Source organism: Manis javanica, chromosome 16 (assembly GCF_040802235.1).
Source record: "Manis javanica isolate MJ-LG chromosome 16, MJ_LKY, whole genome shotgun sequence".
Classification (NCBI taxonomy): Eukaryota; Metazoa; Chordata; class Mammalia; order Pholidota; family Manidae; genus Manis; species Manis javanica.
In genome coordinates, this window is record NC_133171.1 from 7,315,179 (window position 1) to 7,337,958 (window position 22,780).

At 45.5% G+C, this 22,780-nt stretch overlaps 1 protein-coding gene across 14 annotated transcripts in view; it reads right to left on the minus strand.

Annotated features, from left to right (window-relative positions):
- Positions 1-22,780, minus strand: part of RREB1 (ras responsive element binding protein 1) — a 174,742-nt gene that overhangs the window by 127,996 nt on the left and 23,966 nt on the right. For 3 of the 14 annotated variants that reach the window (XM_073224214.1, XM_073224215.1, XM_073224210.1), the window contains exon 1: positions 8,022-8,295. The exons of 1 other annotated variant lie outside the window; for it this stretch is intronic. Coding sequence is in view for 5 of the 13 variants with exons in the window: in XM_073224216.1 (XP_073080317.1) it covers positions 7,351-7,525 (175 nt within the window). In the remaining 8 variants the exon portion in view is untranslated. 10 more of the 14 variants (XM_073224211.1, XM_073224204.1, XM_073224216.1 and 7 more) reach the window with 7 other exon arrangements.

Sequence of the window (22,780 nt, forward strand, 5' to 3'; positions counted from 1 at the left end):
GCAAACGCCATGTGCAATGTTAGTTTCTAGCAGAGCAGAGGATGAACTGAAGCAGGGAGATGCCGGTAGCAGGAAATAAACTTAGAAGGCGTTTGTGACATAGTGAGGGCCCTAGGTTAGGAGCAATGGGACAGCCACTACCAGTCAGACTGGAGAGAAGTCTCGGAGCTGCATGTGGGGCTGAGAGGCATGAGGCAGGATGGCAACGCGCTTTCTGGCCTAGAAGGCTGGTGTATTTCACATCACCTTCAAGAAGTAAGGGAGATGGCTTTTATTTTTACAAGTTACCTCTGAGACACCTGCACGTGATCTGGATGACAAAAGGTCCCGGCTTGGGGAAAGCTGTAAGTGGAGATAGAGAGCAGGGAGGGGCCGGTTTATGGGTTAGAGGACAGGGAGGAAAAGCCCCAGAATCCACAGCTCTTATTACAAGGGACAGGAAGGCAAAGGTAGCTTCAGAGCGGGCCACTAAGCACTATCAGCATAAAGGATGTGAACAGCACACTGGACCGTTTCTATAAGGTAAGTGGGAGCCCAAACCATTTTGGGGGCAACTATCACTGCCCACCCCAGGCAGTCCTTGCTCTTCTGGAATTCAGTCTCCCTCTCCTCCTGCCTTCTGGCCTGGAGGCTTCCTGCTCGCCTGGGGGAGGGGGATGAGGACAAGGGCTACAGAAGTGGCACCTGTGGCTAAAATATCACTCTTGTCACTATCCTAGACATCTCTGGTCTGAGGAAATTCAGTTTCGCATTTGTATGTCACAACTGTGTCTTCAAATCCACCACCTTTTCGTTTATTTGAGGTCCAGGAGTCCCAGAACATAAAAACACCCACTCGTTCCCTCTCCATCCCTTCCAGCTCCGGCAGCAGTCTGCCACTTCCCCGCCTCAAGAGACGATGTATGGACAGAAGACCAGGCTCCAAAACACTGCCCTGTAAAAAAGGGTGCATACTTACGTAAGAATTTTTCAAAAACTGGAGAAAGCAAAATAACGGAGGCTACGAGTGTGAAAACATGAATTGCCAAGCAAGTAAGGGCTAGTTCAAACATTTTTAAAAGGTGGGGGTTAGTCTACTCCACATAACTTAAAACATGAGGGAGAACTGGCAGATGACAGCACCAGAGTGAGTTTCTAAATAAGTGAAGAAGTGACTCGGAACAGCTTCCCAGTGCCAATGAATCTGGTTTGTTTTAGAAGCAGATGAGTTCTACAACTTTTATTTACCACGGGGTTTTTAAATATATTTAACGCTACTTAATGTTTTCCCCAACCCCAAATTTTCTGTGAAACCTTGAACTCGCCAACCGTGGAACCTTACAGGCATGTAATAAGAGCTTGCTCGCTTTATGAAATTTCAGCTCTCCAAATGTACCACCTGCAATACAGTGAGAACACTCAGACCACTTGCATATGCAACAAAGGCTACAACTACTACAGCGCCTTCAAAGCAGCACTGTCAACCTCCACCTACTGACATGACACTCTGGACTGGGTGATCCTGTGCAGTGGGGCCGTCTGGTGCACTGTGGGTCGGGCAGCCACATCCCTGGCTTCTACCCACTGAAGGCCAAGAGTACCTCTCCACCAGAGCATGGCAACAAAAATGTCCCCAAACCTTGCCAAATGCCCCCAGGGGCAAAACTGCTATGCTGAGAACCACTGCTTTAAAGAGTGAGGCCAAAGATTACAACCTGCTTTTTGCCTTAAAACCCATCCCTAAGTGTCTTCGAATAATCTGCTCGTTCAGGTTCTCTCTTGGCACTCAAAGCAAAAATAAGTTTTTTTCTGCATCTCCCCAATTTCAAACATGAACTCGTGGGCAAATTTTGCCTCAAGAACTAGAGCTGTGCACAATTCTGGAAAGAAGTCCAGAGTGGATGCCCACAGAGCTTCCTGAGCCCAAAATATGCCAGTTTCTTCCATATTTAGATTCTGACTTTCTGGAAGAACTTATTTTATCATTACAACAATCCCATGAGGTAGAAAACCTACTGGAAAAAAAGGTGTATAATCACATTCATCACCAGAAATCCTGCTAAAGGCTAAAAAGTTTTTGTTTTAACTGTTACATCTTAAAACTTAACCACCAAATTATTGTTAAAAGGAGTCCCTTACATTTGCAAATTCAAACACAGAGTTTTTGTGAGAAGGATCTTGTCTCATTTTAAACACACACATGGATAAACATGCACTGTGTATTTAATGCTCAGTCTTCAGAGGCCAAGCTGACTTTAAAAAGCAGGTGTTGTACAGAGCTGGGCCAGGGCTAAGAGCTCTGGGTCCTAGGCCTGATTTATTTACCAGCCACAGGGCAGAAACGGGTACAGCTGTAAAATGGGTGATCGTGCCCACCTCATCATTAACTCTCACTGTGCTGTATTCACACCTTCAACTCCAATCTTTGTTAAAGGCCTTCACAAAGGCAGAGTACAGTAAACTTTGTCCAAGCTATGCCCTAATGAAAAATGAAATTTTACAAGTAATTAAACACTAAAAGCCTTGAACTTTCTTATTCTTATGACAGTCCTACCCCACAGTCTCTGAAAAGCTGGTGGGGGGGGATGGGCAGGGGAGATGAGATACTGAGCAAGCCAGGGGAAAAACAAATAGAGCCATTTAAAAGCTTTATCTAATTACCCCCACTGAGACTTCCCTCTGCAGTCTGGCCAGCTGACAAAGAAATGTAAGGGTTTCCTTTGGGCTTTCTCCATGTTATCAGGACCACCCGCCCTAGCAGAGTCTGAAAGGCCTCAGGTGAATCCTGCAAGAGCAGCCAGTACCCGGGCGCAGGGACTTTACAGAGGCTTTCAAAGGCTCTTAGCATTACTTGCTTGAATCACACTGAACAAACAGTCTCCACCCTCTCCCACTGCTTTTGTCTGAAGCACCTATTCACAGAAGCCACCTTTATTGATGGGCAGACTGGCTCACCTGTACCCTGAAGGACCATCAGAAACAAGATGCACCAGTGGCTGGAAGAACAGCTCCCTGCGCCCTCCTCCCCGGCTTCCCTTCCTCTCCACCCACCTCACTTCCACTAACCAACGTGGGAGCGCCACCTCCGGCTGCACTCCAGCCCCACGGGCTTTGCTTCATACCAACAGTAAGCACCCGGGGAAGGTAACAAGAGAAACTGAGGTCAGCACAAGGCAGTAATAACAGGAAAGGAAAACACCTTGTACCCTATCCCCCCATCTTCCTCATTCTTCCACCTCTGAAGCCATGAAAATATAGCAGATGGCTTTCCTCTCTGTATTCTGCCTTCTAGAGGAGAGGGGGAAATTAAAAATAAGTGATGCATTTCAGAAAGCACATCGTATGCCTCCCTGTGTTTTATATGGTACACCTTTTACCTCTGATTTATAAAGAGGCCCCCTCCAGGGCATGAAAATCATAATCTGATCCCTGCTTTTTGAAGGGGGCCAGGGCTTTTTTTTTTTTAACTAAAAAATCACCTTCTAAGAGACAGAAAGGAAACTCATTTCCCTGCCCCATCAAAACACAACCCCTCCATTTCTTAATTCTATTTGGATATAAAAACTACTACTAGACTTGTTCAGTAGGTCAGATGTACACAAGTAACATTGAGGCAGGGAAGCTTTTGACTTATAGTGGGCTTGCTTTTCAACCAAGAGATGATGGTCACCAACCAAGGCTTCAATTAGATTTCCACCATTTCATCTCACTGAAAAACTTCAAGATCCTTAAACATATTTAGAGCAGAACTACAATCACACTTTGTGTTTTCTAATATTTGGTCAGTCCTTTCAAAGATACTCTAAACCTAATGTAATTCTTCTTAAAAAGGTATTGTGAGCTGGGCTGCAAAAACTTGAGATGGGGAGGTACAGTATAAAAGGAGAAGCTTTATCAAAACCTAATCTAATCTCAGTCAAGGGAGAAGAAAACTATTGTTTTATTTATTTATGTCCCGTTAATCAGGAGAGACTATATTGCAAACTTTCTATTGATACTAGACTGTATCTCTATTTTTTGAATGCAGCTTGGTTAATAAAGAGTAAGTAAGACATCACTTTATGGATTAACTAGATTTTCCAAAACAAACTAAACAATCTGTTATTAATACATGAAATGAGGTGATGTTACACACACATATCCTCGGGAAGGCAAGGTTTAATCTAAACACACGTATAAAATAGACAAGAAGTCCGCTCAGACAAGCTGCCATCTGACACCACAGTTGGTCAGAGAGCATGAACTTCAATTAAAAGATATTTACAAAAGAAAGAAAGATTATTTAAATACAACAAAAACAAAACAAACTTAACATCCTACTCTCCTAGGTCAAAGGACATGGAGGAATCAGAAATCAATTAAATCTAGTAAATAATGTAAAACAGGGAAGGACTCCCTTTCAAAAATGCTTTGGTTAATTTTAGCATCCTTCTGTTTAGCTGCTTAGCAACCCTTATCCTATGACCTTTTAAGCACCACCTACTTTTCAGAAGGCTAATGAATAGAAACATCAAAAGGATTCACTTCTGACTGTTCTAGTGAGCACGTTTAACCAATTTTTGTCGGAGTTAAATTTATATTCAATACAAAACCCTAAAAGGACAGAATTTTTAAACTTCACTAACCAGTAAGTTTCCTGTGTGGAGGGTCATAAATGATGTTAACGATGTGATAAGATAGCAAGCAAAGATTTTCAAACTGACCTTAGAAAGTGGACCAACACAGCAAAGTGGGCCAAAATTGAAGAGTAAAAGTACAAGGCACATAAGGGCAAAGAGCTAGTGCCTGACATACGGCAGGTAACCAATGAACAACTGTTGATCACACAAAGACTAACAAAGTCAGTTTATTTTCCTCCTCCAACATTCTGTACCTGTATTGGTACATGCAAATGAGACCTCTGGTGTCTGCCTGAAGAAATCTAAAAGACCCTTCAATCCAAAGGTCACTTGTTGGATGACCTAAATAGTTAGGAATGGACGCACCACCTGTGCCAGCTGAGTCAGACCCATCTCCTCCATCACATAACACTTGTCTGCCATAAGGGCCTGGGATCTAAATTCCTGATGAGAAATAAAGCAGTATCTAGAAAAACCCAGAGAATGATATGCTGTGTAACAGGAAGTATCAGCAACACTTCTTAAGAGCATCCATAAGCAGCAAATACTCTTTAAAAACAAAACATCCTAAAATGCAACCCATCAGTGTTTTTAAGAATGATAAAACATGTAAGTTCAGTAACCACCTAAAATGGAGAACAAGTTAAAACAAATAACTAAATCAAAGGGCTCTCTTTTTCTTTTGTAAAAGGGGTGGGGTGGGGTGGGAGGAAAGGTGTTTTTTCACACATTTAAAACTTGATAAAAGCCATTCAAATGTTTCATTCATCAGTGTAACCAAAGCTCAAAACACATCAAAGCAGGATCCATCGGCGGGTACCCAGAAGACTCCCTCCAACAGGCAGAGGTAAAAAGCAAACAAACAAAAATACCCCTAAAATAGGCTCACTTTGCACAAATTACTTGAAATAAAGTTCGAACCCATTCCTTCAAATGCTGTGTGTGACTCCTGAACGAAGCAAAGAACTAAATGTTGTTTCTTTTTTCCAAAAAACAAACAAACAAAAAAAACGTTTCAGCCAAGACTGAACTTAGACTTAGAACTTAAACGTTTCAGCCTCCAACTTAGACTTCCGGGTTAAATGGTGCCTTAGAACCATACCTGCCTTCTCGCAAAAGCACTAGATCCAGAGGATGCTTTTAAGGCCATGAGGAGGTAAAAAAAAAAAAAACCTCCAAAAGCCATTCTTTTCTCTGCAGTTCCCTTTTCTCCACCTTCCACTTCTACTAAAACTTTTAAGAGTATACTCGTGCGCATGCACAGGCCACTGCCTATCTAAGAGAAAAAAGAGATCTCAAAAACATGGGATGCACGCGGCAACTCAGCCTTTGCAGAAGTCCTCTGAAGTCTTCCCTTCAAGTCAGAAATACCTCGCTATTTCCAGCATCCCTATCCAACAGACAAACTTTATTTCCACTGGCTTTTCAAAGGCTAAGCTCAAATCCAAACTCTAAAACAAGCTGGAGGGTTTAATCGTTCTACTGATGAAAACCCCCCGACAGGTTTTTCAGCATACCAAAAAACTGTATTTTTTATTCCCCCTTTTCTCTCTCTCCACCACTACCACCACCCCTCAAAAAAGAAGAAAAAACTCAAAAGTGCCCCGAATGTGTGCCGCTGCTGGCTCTGAAGCCGTGTAGAATTTCGTAATGGAATGTGAACTGCTCGTCCGGATCTGGGCTCACGTTCTATCTCCTAACCAGTAAGGAGCGAGGGAGGGCAAATCTGCTGAGCAAGGAGAAATACTTTCCTCCTCTCTTTTATAACCATCACGGATGCACCGCGGACGCTGGACGCGAGCTGCACGCGGCGCCTGTCAAGCCGCCCGCCCGCCGCTCCCCGCGACCCGGGGTCCTCGCTCCCCTCGCCGCCCCCCACGCCCCGCCCGAAAGGAAAGCTGGCCGGGCCGAGAAGGGGGCTCGGCCGCCGCGACCCGCACTCACACATCGCGCCGGGCCCCGCGAGCGGCCGGGGAGCGAGTCACCACATCCTCGACGCGACCCTCCGCCCCGTCCAGAACACACGCCGCTGCCCAGGGAGGGGGCCGGCGAAGGGAAGGACCTCCCCTGCTCCTTAGCAACCATTAAGGTCGCAGTTTCCTAAGAGACCGCGAGCGGGGAGGGGGCGAGGGGGCCGGCCCGAGGCTGGCGGGGGGGCCAGGGGAGGGAGGCGCACCGGGTTCCCGGCCCCCCGACGCCAGCCCGCCCCCCAACCCGCCCCTGCGGGGGGCTGTGCGCCGGGATGGGAGGAGGAAGGGAAGCCCCAGAACTCGCGAAAAATTGGTCCAGCGGGCGGCGGACAAAAGTTTCGAGCGCGCTCCACAGCTGGGCGGCGGGCGGCCGGGAGGCCAGCCCCGCCTCGGATGCTCCCGGCCTCCTTCCTGTGCTCGTGACGGCGCCGGGTGCCGAGGTCCCCCCGCCCCCCCCCCCGATGCAGGCTCCGCTCCACACCGATGGCTCCCACGAAAACACGTACACCGCCAACGGAAGGGCAAGGAAACAATGCCCGCCAACACGGCTCCGGCCCCCTCCTCCCGTCACCCGGGGGCGGTGGTCGGGTAACCCCCCGCCACAAGCCGGGAACGGGCGAGGGCGCAGGGCTGCCCGCGGCCCCCTCTCGGCCGGCGCCGTCCGCCGGGGAGGATCAAAGTCCGCAGAGCAGGGCGCGGCGGATGCTCCCACCGCGCCGCCCCGAGCGGGCACCCCCGAGCGAGCACCCCAGGCCGGCACCCTAGGCAGGCACCCCGGATACCTTGCGGCGGCGGGCGGGCGCCGTCATCTCCGTGCTTCTCGGCCCGAGAGGGACTCGAAAGTATGTAGGAGAAAAGTTTCCCCTCCCACATGGGGGGGAGGATGTCGGGGGAGAGAGGGCGGAAGATGGAGAGCAGCGCAGGGAAGATGTTTCTGGCCGGCGGTGCGCGCACCATCCAAGTCCCCGCGGTGTTGGTTAAAAATAAATTCCGCGGCGGGCGCGGCGGCGCGGGTCGGGCCGGATTCCTGCGCTCGGACGGCTAATATGGATGCGCATCAGGTCCTGGCGGTGGGGCGCTGCGGCGGCCGCGGCGGCTCGCGCTGGGAGCTGGTTGGCAGAGCCGGCGGCTCGGGAAGGGGAAAAGGAGCGGAGGAAGGGGAGGAGGAGGCGGGGGGAGGCGCGGAGGAGGAGGAGGAGCGGCCGGGCGCGCCGCCGAGGGGAGAGGGCTCCCGGCCCATCCCGGACCGCCCCACCGCCCCGAGCGCACGTAGCGCGGCGTGGGGCGCGCGGGTCCTCCGCTCCCAGGAACGCCGCGTTTAGAAAGTACAACGCGCTCTGCAGACTTCGCCCTCCCCATCCCCAAAAGTTCTTTAAAAGGTCGCTCCCGCTCAGCCCCAGACATCTCGCTGCCGCCCGAGTACCGCGAGCCGGAGCCCCGGGCGCATACTTACGGCCGGACAGGGCACTTGGCTCCCAGGCATGATGCAGAGGGGACCGGTGGGCTTCGGGCAGGGAACTAGGAGAGATGCAAACTTGTTCCGGAAAAGGAATCAAAATGGCGTTTCTGGATGTGCAAAGTTCATCAACTCCGCAGTCACTTCCCCTCCTCCTCTTCTCCCACAGGGAGGGAGGTGGGCGAGGAGCTGGCGACCCCGGCGCCCCAGCCGTCGTCCCGGCCCCCGCCTCGGCCCCCCGCCCCGCTTCCTCGCCCGCACGCCCGGAGACTCGCTCTCCCCCTCTCACCCTGATAAGTAGACACATCACGTGTTGCTCCTGCGAGTCTCCTGGGGACGTGTTACTGAGCAGCGGCGGCGGCGGCTCGGGCTGGGGGGTGGGGGGGCCGCGGTACCCGCCTGTCCCAGCTGCCGCCCCCGCTCCGATTTTAGTGGGGTGACCGCAGTTTCCATCCCGAGATGGATGGAGGTGGAGTCCCCCACCCCACCCCCACCGCGGCCCCAGGTTTGCCCCACGCCCTCCGCGGGCGCCCCGGACCGGGGCAGGGAGGGCCGCTCCCAGGGAAGGGTCTCGCCTCAGCGCCGAGCGCGCGCCCGCCCCGCCCCGCGCTCGCCGGCCGGCCACCTTCTTGGACCACCGCACCCCCTCCCCTCCGGCCCCTCACTGCGGGTGCCTCCCCGCCCCCGGCTTTCCATCACTTCATTCCTGGGTTTGTTTCACTATTTTAAAGGAGGGGAGGAAGAGGCAGCGATGCCCCAGAGGCGCGAGAAGGGCGCCGCGGAAGCCGGGAGGGGGTGACGCGGGGGTCGGGTCCCCTGTGCCCCGCCGCCCCTCTTGGTGTCCGAGGCAGATGGGCGGGCGAGCCCCACCCGCGCGGTTCCCTCTCCACGCGGTCCTTGCTCTGCATCCAGGTGGGGCGAGTAGAGGATGGGGCAGGAGATTAAGGAACCCTCGCTTCTCCCCGCCCCCAACTTCGGGCTGTTTCTCTCCCAGGACCCCGTCCTTCTGGCTCTAGGGCTGTCGCCCGCCAGGGTGCATATTATTCTCCGTCCAACAAATTCAACGCTGACTCGGCTTTTGTCACTTTGACTTTCTTCCCCACACTCCACAGTTGATGCTTTAGCGGGAGCTGCGTTGCCCCCAAGGGGCCGAGGGTAGCAGAGGCTCCCACCACCCGTGTCCCCACCCCGCGGTGGCATGGCTGATGCTGTGTCATCCACGTCGCCCTCCGAGGCATCAGGGAAGCCACACGCAGTATCTCCTTCTCTCAGAGGGCTCCTGTTTCAACTCTGAAAGGCAGGGGTCCTCCTCCAGCCGCTCTCCATCTCTGCAGCTCCCGCCACCACTTTTAGCCCTGGCTGCGAGGCCCAAGTTATCACGGATCCCAGAGAAACCAGGCCTGGGCTGTGCTTCCTCCATAAAGCAGCTGATATGTTTCCAACTGTTAATACTTTTCCTACCGAGGTTCTGAAAGGGGCCTGTTCGTAAACTTTGGGAACATCTTCAGACAGATAAGGGTGATTGTGATTGTGGAAAATAAACACCACACACCCCAAACCCTAAACATGAATGTGCCACTTAGCTAGTTTCAGGAACTACTACTGTAGAATTAGGTGTTTGAGACTAGTGAGACAACACGATCACGATGACGATGTTGTACGGACAGAAAGCTGGCTACTCTCTATTTAACTGTGACCTTTGACCCTGGCTCTGCACCCCAGCTCTTCTGAGGACTTGCACACCATACAAAGTTGTAACCTCAACTATGGGCCTTTAATTTGTAGTCTGCAATGGAACTCTGGTTTTCAAAGCTGCAGATAGAAAAGAGCATCTACCTAGGGACTAAACAGGTAGGTTCTGGCCAAAACAGCACTCTCTAGAACCAACCAAAAGCAGTTGGATCAATACCTTTGACTTGAGATATATAGGCTAAACCACTGCCCAAGAGGGAACTAATTCAGCTGGCTGTGTCTCTGATGTCCAGAGTCATCAAAATTAAGTTTTCAGAACCTGTTATGTTTCCCAGGGTCTACTGTTTACTGAGGAAAACTCTACCCAGAGAACCTTTAGTACTTGAATTTTTCTAAGCCTATACCCTCACCCTCACCCCAAGTGTACCATCAAATGCTTTTTTGAAGACAGGCTTCCCCAAGGAGAAAATGGGCAGGTCTATAAACAGGAATAATGGTTGGTGCAGTCACCACAGAATTTGTGTCTGGAGCTTCTGAGTTGTTATGTGTCCCAATGAGAGGCAAAGGAAGGGCTGCACAGGGAATGCAACTTTATTTTCTTGTCCTGCCTGGGATTCAGGAGTTAGCCTTTCCTGTTCTCTCCATTTAATGGTAAGTTTTGAGTAGGAACAACATCAAAGTTGGAATTTTGTTTGTAATTTAGCTTGTTCTGTAAAGTACATTCAGACCTGCAAGGCTACATGAATTTTCATGATAAATCACCACTTTATAATGTCACCTAGATAATACTGGCAACTGAAAAGAAAAAACAGTTTGAAGTAACTTTTAAAAATTGAATTCTAATGACTGGGACCTGTTCATCTTTTCTAGCTAGTTAATAATATTGGGAGTCAAATGGTCTATTCAAAGGTCTGTTTGTTCATATTACATATAAATATAATTTATCCAACAAATACGTAATGAACATTTAACAGGAAAAAAGAGTCATGGTATCCATTAGGCTCATAGACATAGTGGTTGGTCTATCCATAGACTCATTAGACTCACAGGAGTTAGCAATGGGGAGGGGAGTGGGCCAGGGGTAGGAGGAGACTGCTAAACCAGTGTGAGATACAGTTGATAATAAAAAAAAAAGTCATGCTATCAAAACCATGATGACATGTCACTTCATACCCACTAGAAGGGCTATAATAAAAAAGATAATAACAAGTGTTGGTGAGGATGTGGAGAAACTGGAATCCTCATACACTGCTGGTGGGAATGTAAAATGGTGCAGCCACTTTAAAAAACAGTTGGACTGTTCCTCAAAATGTTAAACATGGAGTTTCCATATGACCCAGCAATTCCACTCCCAGGTATTTACACAAGAAAGGAAAACATGGATACACACAAGAACAAGTGACATAAACTCAAATATTCATCAACTGATGAATGGACAAACAAACTGTGGTATATCCATGCATAGAAATTACTCAGCCATGAAAAGGAATGAAGTACTGATACATGTTATAACATGTATCAATCTTGAAAGCAAGCTAAATGAAATAAGCCAGACCCCAAAGGACAAATATTGTAGGATTCTGTTTATATGAAATGCCCCAAATAGGCACATCTATAGAAATAGGAAGTAGACTAATGGTTGCCTCACACTAAGAATTTGGGGGGAAATAGGGATTGACTGCTAATACATACAGGGTTTCTATTTGGGGTGAACATTTAGAAAAATGTTCTAAAATTGATTGTGGTAATGGTTGTACAACTCTGAATATACTAAAAACCATTGAATTGTACACTTTAAATGGGTGAATTGTATGGTATGTAAATTATAGTTCAATAAACCTGATATGTATATACATATATGAAATTGTGCTAGGTTCTATCGTGGAGAAGTGATACAAAATGGATAATTTATAGCTCATGCCTTCAAAAAGTTTATAATCTATTCTCTGCATCCACGTTAAGTAATCATGAAATGCAAACCAACATGAAACAACTGTTAAATAGGTGCAAAATTCAAAGGTTCAAAATAAAAACAAAATTCAAAGGTTCAGGAAAAGAGATCACTTCTAAGAAAAGTAACAGGTAATAGCTTCATGGAAGGGAAAGCAATGGAGCTAAGCCATGGAGAATGGCTAGAAATTTCGTGGGTGCAGATTAGGGTTAGAAACAGCAGATGCAAAGGCAGGACTCTAGCAAACCATGGGTCGTGTTCAGAGATCAGTATGGAACCTAGTGTGGCTGGACTATGACATACAGGGTATGTGAGTGAGGAGGTACTTGTTTACCCTATTAAAAGGTAAACAAGCTGAGGCTATACCACAAAGAATTCTGAATGTCATCCATGGGAACCTCATGGCTGAGGGCAGAGGGAATAGAAGATCAAGTATCACTCCAGAGGAAGAGCTGATAGAAAGGCAACTGGTGCACCAGGAATGGAGGGGGTGAAGAAGTGAGGGCCAGGATGACATCTCAGTCTTGGCCTGGTGACTGAGCGAAGGAATAACACACTGAGAAAGTCAGAGATAGGAGCCCAGGAAGAAAAGGGATGCAGATGCTGGTGAAAGCTGCTTGGTAGGGGATACAATCTGCTCAGTCTCACAGGATGTGTAGGGGTCCCCCCCTCAGGGAGGAACAGGGTCCTCCAAACAGAAGGAGCAGCAAATAGGCACAGGGCAGAGAGGTGGAAAACAAGGTCAGTTTCCTGAACTGCAAATTACCCCCTGAGTGGCCACAGCGAGGGGGAGAGGGGAGGCAGCCGGTGTGGAGCTGAAGAAACAGCCAGGGGGCAGAGAGCTGAGGGCTCTGTGCAACTCATAGCTGACCTGGACATTATTCAATGGTGAGGCCTTGAAAGGGCTTAAGGAGGAGGGTGGACCTGGAGCCTCCCCACGATACTAGAGAAGGGTCCAGAAGACCCGAGACAGGAAGGCTAGTTAGGAATTAATAGAAGAGTCCATCTGAGAAATAATAAGGACCTGGTCAGCCACTGGCTGTAGAGGTAGAGAGGAATGAAATGATTCAAGACATTATTAGGATTGAGACTCCACAGAATTTGACCAGTCTGAGCTAGAAGAAAATCCTGCCGGAGCACCGACCAAAGGGCATGGCACCAAATGAAGCGAGACCTCTGATGCTGTGGTAGGGGGACCCATGACAGTGCGGGGATGACATGAAAACTAGTGGGACAAACAAAGGGGCTGGAGGAAGGAGACGCTGAAGAGATAGAATCCACTGGGCTGGATCCCGGTTGATAGTAAAGTATGAAAGCAGGCTGCTGCCCCTGGCTCAGGTGGGGGTGTCTGGAAGGGAGGCCGGTCCATTCAGTAGTGGCATGAGTAGTGAGGGGAAGAGCGCGGATGATGAGAGGAGGCTGGAGCCAACAAACAGGCCAGGAGAGGAGGACAGAGGATGGACATAAAAGGCTAGAAGCTGGACTCAGGGAAGCACCAGCAGTTAGGTGAAGCAGAGGGAGTGAAGTCAAGAAGCTGAACAGCTAAGCCAGCTGCCCATGAAAAAGGTGGCCAACAGTGTCAAAACACAGAGAAATCAAGTGGCTGAAAACAGGGTGAGATATGAGAAGTAAAGTGATTGAGAGTGGAAGGAAGGGGCCAGAAAATAAGGCATTAAAGAGTGGCTGCCAGAGGAGGAAGTGTAGGCCATGCTCTGCTGAGAAGTCGGGTGATAAACAAAGGGAGCAAAAGGAACGGAGCAATAGCAGCTAATATTTACTTACCACCTACTGTATACCAGGCACTGTTCTAAGGCCTCCTGTGCATTTTCTTGCTTAATCCCTGCCACCCTCCAGTCTGGCAGGTGCTCTAATCACTCCATTCTACAACTGATGAAACTGCAGTGGAGTGCCCACATGGCATAGCCAGACATGGCAGAGCTGAGAGGCACACCAGATAGGCTGACCCCAGAACCCACTCCTGTACTGGTGTAGTCAATTGAGAATTAAATAGTTTGCTAATAAAAAAATGCCTATTTGGTTGTCTTGACTAATCTCAATAAAATGCTTGCTTGGAGTTTGCAGAAGGACCTTTCTGGTCTGCACAGTTGTTTAACAAGGATTCAAGTGGAAAGACAAGTGAATGTGAGGCATTAAGTATTTCTGGTTTCGTTTACAACCATCCCTCGTTCACATAAGCCTAAGGCACCAACCCCTTTCTATTCTCCAACTATTCTGTTCCATATGTGTGGACTACATTCTAAGGCTGTAGCTGGATATTTTATGCACAGTACAGTGAGGCTAGAGGTGGTGTAGCAGAGTCTATACTCTTAACATCTACGCCAGTGGTTCTCAGCTGGGGTGATTCTGCCCCTAGGGGATGTTCAGCAATGTCTAGAAACATTTTTAGTTGCCATAAGCTGGAGGAGGGGGACTGCTGGTACCTATGGGTAGAGCCCAGGGATGCTGCTTAACACTCTGCAGTGGCCAGGCCAGTGCCTACAGCAAAGGATGGTCTGGCCCCAAATGGCTGTGGTGCCATGGTTCAGAAAACCTGCTCAAGGGTACCTGGAAAATGATCTCTAGGAATATCAGAGCCTGGGATAGGGGCTTTAGTAACTCTCCACATCATTTATGTCAGGGGGAAAGGAATGTAGATCCAGAGCAGGAGAAAATGCAGATATACCAAACAGAGAACAGCTTTTGAAGGAAGGAAGGGGGCGTGTGTGTGTGTGTGTGTGTGTGTGTGTGTGTGTGTGTGTGTGAAAAATAGGAGAACATACTGGGAAATACAAGTGGGGAGAAGGCTGGCTGTGGGAGTTCCCATAGATGTTGGGGACGTGGAGGAGCAGTACCAGAGAGCAGGGGCAGCAGCCTGGGGCTGAGGCTGACAGAGAAGAAACCAGGAGCTGGTGGCAGAAAACTCCAGCTCTGTTTTAGCTTCAGTACCATGGAGCCACAGAGTGGAGAAAACATGTGGTAGGGATGATGGACAGTTGGAAACTGAAATGAATAAAATCCATCACAAGGGGGATGACCCTGGGAGGGGCTAAGGCTGAGCACTGGGAGGGTCAGGACAGGCAGATGAGGAGAAGAGGCTGAGAGGGGAAGAGGGAGACAAGGCGGAAGCGGCTGAGATGGGAGACAGGCACAGGGGCTCAGGGGAGAAAGAATCCAGCGATTCTTGTGAGATGGAGAAACCCTAATCATGGGGCTGAGGACATGGAGAAACTAAGAAGGAAGGGCAGGACATGAATCCTTGATCCAGAGGGTCCTGTCACTGAACACGAAGGGCATGGGCTGAAGGGGAGAAATGTGAAGTCGCCACAGGCTATCGTGAAGGAAGTGCACCTGAGAGATCAGCAGACGACTGGGTACTGATGAGGAGGGGCAGGTGTGAACAGATGACACGACATCAGAGGACAGCTGTGGGCTGAGCCGGGTCCCCCACAACTCCTGTGTTGAAGTCCCAACCCCCAGCACCTCCGAATGGGACTGTATTTGGAGACAGAGCCTTTACAGAGGCAATGAAGGTAAAATGAGGTCATGGGTTGGGTCTCAATCCAATCTGACTGGCCTCCTAATAAGAAGAGATGAGGACACAGACACATACAGAGAGACAGCCATGCGAGGACACGGGGAGAGGGTGGCATCTACAAGCCAAGGAGAGTCCTCTAAAGGGACCTACCCTGCCGACAACACGGCCTCCAGAACCAGGAGGAAATAAACGTCTGTCGTGTGAGCCCCCAGCCTGTGGTACTTGTTACGGCCGCCCAAGACGACTAAGACAGGAAGGTGGGGCATGAAGAAGATGGTGAGCCTGGCGATAGTAGAAACCACGTTCATAAACTCCACGGCCTCCCCGTGAATGGGGACAACTAGCCTCCTTGCGGAAAGGCTTCTGAAGGAAGCCACGCCTCCAAGGACGAACCAAGGTTCCCCGGGGATGCAGAGGCTGGGGAAGTGCAGAGGAGGAGGCTGAGAACTCAAGTTCCATAGAACCTGGGGTCCTGCAGCCTCGATGGGTGGGACGTCCCTTGAAAGGAGGGACTTGTCTTGGCCCACAATTTCTCCACCCCAGTGCTAGAACAGGGAACTGGCATATTGCAGGGTCTTAATAAATATATTTTGCAAAGGGTGCAAAGGAAGCATACACAAGGAGGAGGGGTAGGAATGAGCTGGAAAGAGTTGGGAGCCTCGGGAAGTTGCTGGAAGGGGTTTGCCTAGGAGTGGCAAAGGCTGAGAGGCAGGTAGTAGGTGTCATTTACAATTTCCAAATCCTCTAAGTAATGCAGCCAATTAAACTCTCCCTGTCAGACAAACAGTGCGGAGTCAAGGGACAGGCTACTGAGAACACCTTTCACACAACTTCTGTTACCCTAAGTACATTATTACTTCAGCTACCCAGATCACTGAGGAACACATTATTTCTGGTGGTTGATGGTTTTCCTATTAAATGTTAACCATTTGGAGTAGAATTTTTTCTAAAATGTGTCATGTACTGCCTTGCTTTTTCTAAAAAATCAGAAAGCTAATGAATGAACAAAATGATATTATCATAAACTCCAAATATTATATTGGATTATCATACAAAGATCACTTTTTACAAACAGGACTTAAAACTAGGCCACAAGATTCTTACTTTCTCAAGAAACTATCCCTCTCTGAGGTATGTCATAGCTATTTGCTAGCATACCCTAAGACTCCACAGTAAATTCCAGTTTGAGTTTTTTCTTTGCGTTTTGTAGTTGTTCTTCCCTCAGTATCTGCCTATCCCCTTGTCACTTCTTTCTGAACTCGGTGTGCCTGTGAAGAGTGGCCTCCTCTTCCCTTCCTGATTGATAGTCAACCAGTGGTTATAAAGCTGGATGGCCAAGATTGTTAGACATGTGTCAAAAGTAAACATGAGGACCTTTTGCTGCCGAGAAGCCAATTATTGCTTATTTCCTGATTCTGAGTTAGATTTTAGATTGTTGAGTTGTTAGCATACTTTTATACTATAAAAGTTGTTTCAAAGACATCAGAATATTAGGGAAGATTAAATCACTCATATTCTAAGACAACCTTTCCTCCATGATATCAGTTAATTGCTTACTAGAATTTTTAAATGATTTAACTTCAGGGGACATGGAAAAAGCTAGTTGCCTCTCCTTCTGCCTTCAGACAAGATGGCAGGTATTAGAAAATATTGCTCTACTCTCTCTGGATTAAGATTCTTTCTTTGCCTCCAAGACATGTAGTTGTAATTGAATATTTGTTTCTTTGCAGGATAACGCTCTTCTTTCACGAACCAGAGTACAAATAAGTGAAATAAATATTTCTTTAATAAGTAGAATGTATGTGTCCCTTTGTGGGCTCAGTTGAGAATGCATACACTGAAGTAAAATTTCTGTAGTTTCAATTAAGAAGACCCCCAAATGGTACCGTTAAGTGAAGGCCACTGACAGTGTTTTAGTATTACTACTGACTCTGTCCACACTGCCAGGACACTGGTCATCTTCTGCACAGAAGAGGACCCCCTAATCCCAAGTCAAAGGATCGGACCAGAGTTTTCAACTGTGAAAAGTGCTGAAGCAGTTGCAGTGAATCGCACAATTAGATAGCCATGGAAAACCCTGACCATTTGTAAACACTGAAAATGACATGTATATCCCTAATGGACAGAAAACTCTCTTTCCCTCAGAAAGAAAGTTGGTTCTAGTGTTTGCATGTCATTTCACAGTGCATAGGGAATTGGGATGATTTCACTCACTGCCTTATATGTAAGCTGATGAATTTAGTGATTTCAGGCACTTTATCATATGGAGTAAGTAATGGAGTACATGCTCAAAAAGTCAGATATTGCAACTTTGTTACTTCCTCACATTACCAAAGAAACTTGACATTCCTTTACTCATTCATCCAACAAGCAATCTGTAGGCACTGACGGTTCCAGGCTCTATACACTATAGTAAAGGAAGCACACAGGATTCCTGCCCTGTTAGATCCTATAGGCTAAAGATCTGTTAGGTTTTAAACAACAAAATGCCATGCAGTTTTTTAAAGTTACACTACAAGTTGCTTCCTCTGTGGGACCTTTTGCAAAAAAGCCAATGTATGCCTCTGTGGTGTGCTGGATTGTGTCCCACCACCACCCAAACTCATAATGTAGACGTTCCAGCCCTCAGCACCTCAGACTGTGACTGTATTTGACAACAGGGCCTTGACAGAGGTAATCAGGTAGAGAGAGGTAAGAGGGATAGCCCTAATCTAAAATGGCTGATGTCCTTATAAGAAAAGAAAATTTGACACAGACACACACACTGAGAAGACCATGTGAAGACACTTGGAAAAGATGGCCATCCTCAAGCCAAGGAGAGGGGCCTCAGAAGAAACCAACCTTGCTGACACCTTGATTTTGGACTTTCAGCCTCCAAAACTGTGAAAATAAATGTCTGTTGTTTAGGCCTCCCAGTCTCTATGACTTTATTGTGGCAGCCCCAGTAGACTAATATAGCCTGCAAAGCCCATGTGTAGATATTCCCTATACTTATCTGTCAAGTGTTGGGAATATCTGAAAGCTAGAACAGCTTCATCAGAACATAAGCTAGAATCATGGGATGCAAGCACCTATGTGTACACACAATGGAATGAGAAGACCCTAATGGAGAAGCGTTAGATGGTATTGTGGTAAATTTGTGATAATCCTAAAAGTAAAGTCAACTGGAAGCAACCTGTTTAAGAATCCTTAACTAGCTACTAAAACCATCATGCATTCATGAAATGAACACTTTATACCTATTAAATTGATCCTATAGAGTATTTGATTTTATTTTTAAAGTTTGATGTATTTCTAAGTAAAAAAAGCTGGCTACAAATAGACAATCCCATTTTTTTTTGTAAACAACAAAAACTTATATTTAAAAGGAAAGAAGGGGTGGACACCAAATCTTGTAATTTAAAAAAGAGGAGAGGTAGACACAAAACAATTAAACAGTGGTTATTTCTGGGTAGAGGCATTTTTTTTCTTTTTTGCCATTCTGCATACCTCTTTTTTCATTTTTCTAAAACAAACACTTAATGATTTTGTTATAAGGAGAAAGAAATTAAACAGTTTCATTAAATCTATTACATGAAGTGACTATTTTTAATGTTATAAGTATCTCCATCAAAGTCAAGGATTTAAAGCAATTATCTACAGAATGTGACAGACAATATAGGCAATTCAAATTTTAAAACACAGCACTCAACAGCAAGTCCGTTCCTCTTCCCCACAATCTATCTCTACACTATAATTGCGTATCAGTACTTCGTATTTCTTACAGCTTACAGCCATGACATTGTGGATCAGATCACGTTTCAGTCCTATATGAAAGTCCCAGTTTCAGGCTTCAACTAAAGGAGTTTTTCTTTCTTCTCCAGTTTCTCAGAAATTGGATTTTATAAAGCCAAACAAAGACTGAAAATACACTTGAGAGTGGCAGATCAGAGAGGAAAGAGCTTGGACTGGGACAGGAGACAGTCCTGGGTTCCATCCTGGCTGTCACTTACCGGCTGTCACCAGTACAGGTGTCTCACTCCGGCCAACTTCAACTATACAAGTTCCTTCAACTATAAAACAGATGTAATAACCACCTGGGCATTGTCATGAGGATTAAAAGAGATGACATGTGTAAAGCATTCAAAAGAGGTTTTGTCCCATGGTAGGTGCGTGTAAACTGTAGCTCTTGTTATATATTAAAAATTTGATGCTTACTGTTTACATTTTGCAATCAAACACACAGATCTTAATCCAATCAAAGTGTTAAGGTTACATTAAATTGCTTATGTAATTTTTAAAGAGAAAAACAGAATGGTGCCACATCAAGGTCATTATTTCTTAATGGCTATATTATAATCACCTGTTTGTATGTTTCTACAGTTGGATCTACATATGTGTGCATGTGTATGTATGTGCTTATAAAGTTGCTCATAATCATTCTTAATATAATTTAAATTAACATGGTGACAACAGATAAAACACTTATAACAGAAATACTGACTTAGAAATGTTCTGCAGTGATTAAAACAATGGCTTATTTTATAGAAAGGGGGAGACCTGAGTAATGTGACACTATGGCTGGTCAAGTTGGTCCTGTTATTTCAGATGACTTTGGGATAAGTGCTGTTTTCACATGACTATGTCATTAGAGCACCCCAGGCACACAGAGTACAAGACATGTGCAACAGCTAGTTAAGAGGCAGAGCTAAGTTTGGGATCCATGTCCTCTGTCTGTAGCCCAAGTTCCTTTTACTGTACTGTAGAGAATGACAGAAAAATATATATTTTGAGCTGGCTGTAAGTCTGTAGTTACCCATAGAAACAGACTCGCAGCTTTAAAGAAAAAAACAGGAGGAAGAGGAGATGAGTGCATCCAGATACTGACCATGCAGTAAAGCAAGAATGTACATAATGCACAGTGTAATACTATGCCAGGGTGCCAGTGCAATGACAGATTGATCAATGGACTCAAACAGGAAACCTAGAAGTATTTGGTATATGATAAAGACAGCGCTTCAGATCAGCGGGAGAAGAGGACAGATTAGTCAACGTTGTTGGAACAATTGTAAGGGAAAAAAACTCACACCAAATACCAACTTCACACTGACTTTACACTGAAGGCTAAAACTTATTTCAAATGGATTAAAGAATTATCTGTAAAATATAAAAATGAAAAAAGAGCCAGAAGAAAAATAGGTAAATGTTTATCTGATCTTTGGGGTATAGAAGGGTTTTTAGGGAAAAGGAATAAACCATACAGGAAAACATGCATTTCATTTACATAACAATTTAAAATTTAAATACAATAAAAAATTCTAGGCTAAATTGAAAGGGAATTTACAAACTAGGAAAAAAGCTTGTTTTCAGGCAGAGTTGGTTAAAAACCTTAGTATAATAAAAACTACACTTTATTGAGCCCTGATTAGGTGTTAAGATATGTTAAGCATTTTCCACACTACATCATGGTCCTATGAGGGATTAGTTCCACCTTCAAAATAAAGGAATGGAGATGTGAGTGGCTAAGAAGTAACATGCACAAGGTCTCATAGCTTGTAAGTAGTACTGAGATTTGCATGTAGACCTCTGAGCTCCACGCTTCTACTACTGACTTCAATATAAAAAGAATACTCGGCTGCTCCCTCTCTCTGGGGGCAGTCATTTTCTCTTTCGGATAATAAAATCTCTTGCGTGGGCCCATGTCTCCTGAGTGTTCCGGGTCACTCCTCCAGGGCTATCAAGGCCTTCTCACTAAGAACGACGAAACCCAGCGAGGTGACATCACGAATCATCTCAGGATGCCCGCCCTTCCCCGCCTCTACAGCAATGGCCTCACTAACCCCAGAATCTGCGCCTGCTTCCAGCAGAAAGTAGCTAGAGAATGAGATTCTAGGCCCAGTTCTCCAGAGGCCCAATTAAGAAAAGAAAAAGATGGGAATGAAGGCAAATTCTGGCGCGCTAAGACCCCCATTCCTTAAAATCCAATCACCAATGCAGAACACACCCCACCCCTACTCCTTAAAAACCCACTTCCTCTCCCACGAGCTGCTGCACCCGCTCTCTGGGGGCAGCCATTTTCTCTTTCAGATAATAAAATCTCTTGTGTGGGAAAAAAGAAAAAAAGAATACTTCAACTGCAAAATGGGCAAAAGATATGGAGAAGCAATTCACAAGAGAAAACATAAATACTTAATAAATACATTTTTAATGTACAATAGCAGTAGTAATAAAAAAAATGCAAATTAAAACATGCAGTAAGATTTTTTCCCTATCAAATGGGCAAAAAAAAAATGTGTTAAAATGTCAACATCTTATCTTGGCAAAACTGAGGAAAATAAACATATGCTGTTTGTGTGAATATTGTTGTCAATTACCTTGAACAGAAATTTGAAAACTTAAGCACTATGTTCTTAAAAAGATGTACCTCTTTCAGCCAGCCATTCCATTTCTAAAAAGAAAAAAATAATTCTAGAAACTTCCTCAAGAGAAATATACAGGATATTTGTATAGTGATAGATGTCATTAGATTATCTGCCCCCATGAAAAACTAGAAATAACTAAACATCTACTAACAGGGCTTTGGTACATAAATGGTAAAATATTAAGATGATGGAATAACATGCCAACTGTTAGCAGTCACAACGTTATCATGTAAGGCTACTTAAAATTGGGAAATGTTCAAAATATAGTCAATGAAAAAAAATTTTTAAGAACTGTGTGTGCTATTTTTAATTTTTGTTTTAGTGCTTGCCCACACTTTCCAAATTTTCTACAGTGAATCTTTATTACTTTTACATCAGGAAAACAATGCTTACTAAAACACCAATAAACCTAACCAGGAGATACCTAGTTTAAGATTACAGAATTTAAATACAGTTTCTACCTAAAACTTAAACGTTCCAATTTTACATGCAAACTCAAAGTAAGAATCAAAGATGGAAAGGTACCTGTGGGACCCAAACTGGATATAAAAGCAAGACAACAGATTTCTGTATCTAAAGAAACTGGTGGTTAGGCCACTAAAAGGAAGATGAACCCTATCCACCCCCAAGGAGATTAACTGCTTTTCAGTATTCAAATCCGTAAGAGACTTCATAAAGATCTCATACAGAGACAGGTATTTTTAAAGTAAATAATAACTTGCATATTCAAAATAGGATTGATCCTTAATTTTTATCTTTCCTCTTAGGTAACATTAATATTGTTGTTTGTAATTAAAATTATTCAAATTGTGTGAAACTTCTAAGATAACTGATTTGTAATTTAAAAACACTTTAACAGTAAGAACTGAAATATATTTCTCTGCTGTATAAAGAGAATCCATTTCAAACCATAGCCAACATTATATTTCATAGTGAAGAGCTAGAGGAATTCCTTTAAAAATAAGAATAAAAATTCCCTAGAAAGAAAAAATTAATTGGTATTGTTCTGCAAGTTTTTCTGGCCAATGCAATAACACATGAGACAGATAAAGAGATTTAAATATTAGAAAAAAAGTTAATATTATCATTAATTACAGATGATATTACTATGTAAGTAGGAAATCCAAAGAAAGGAGTGGAAAACTATATTCAAGAGAAATCTAATTAATATCTATCA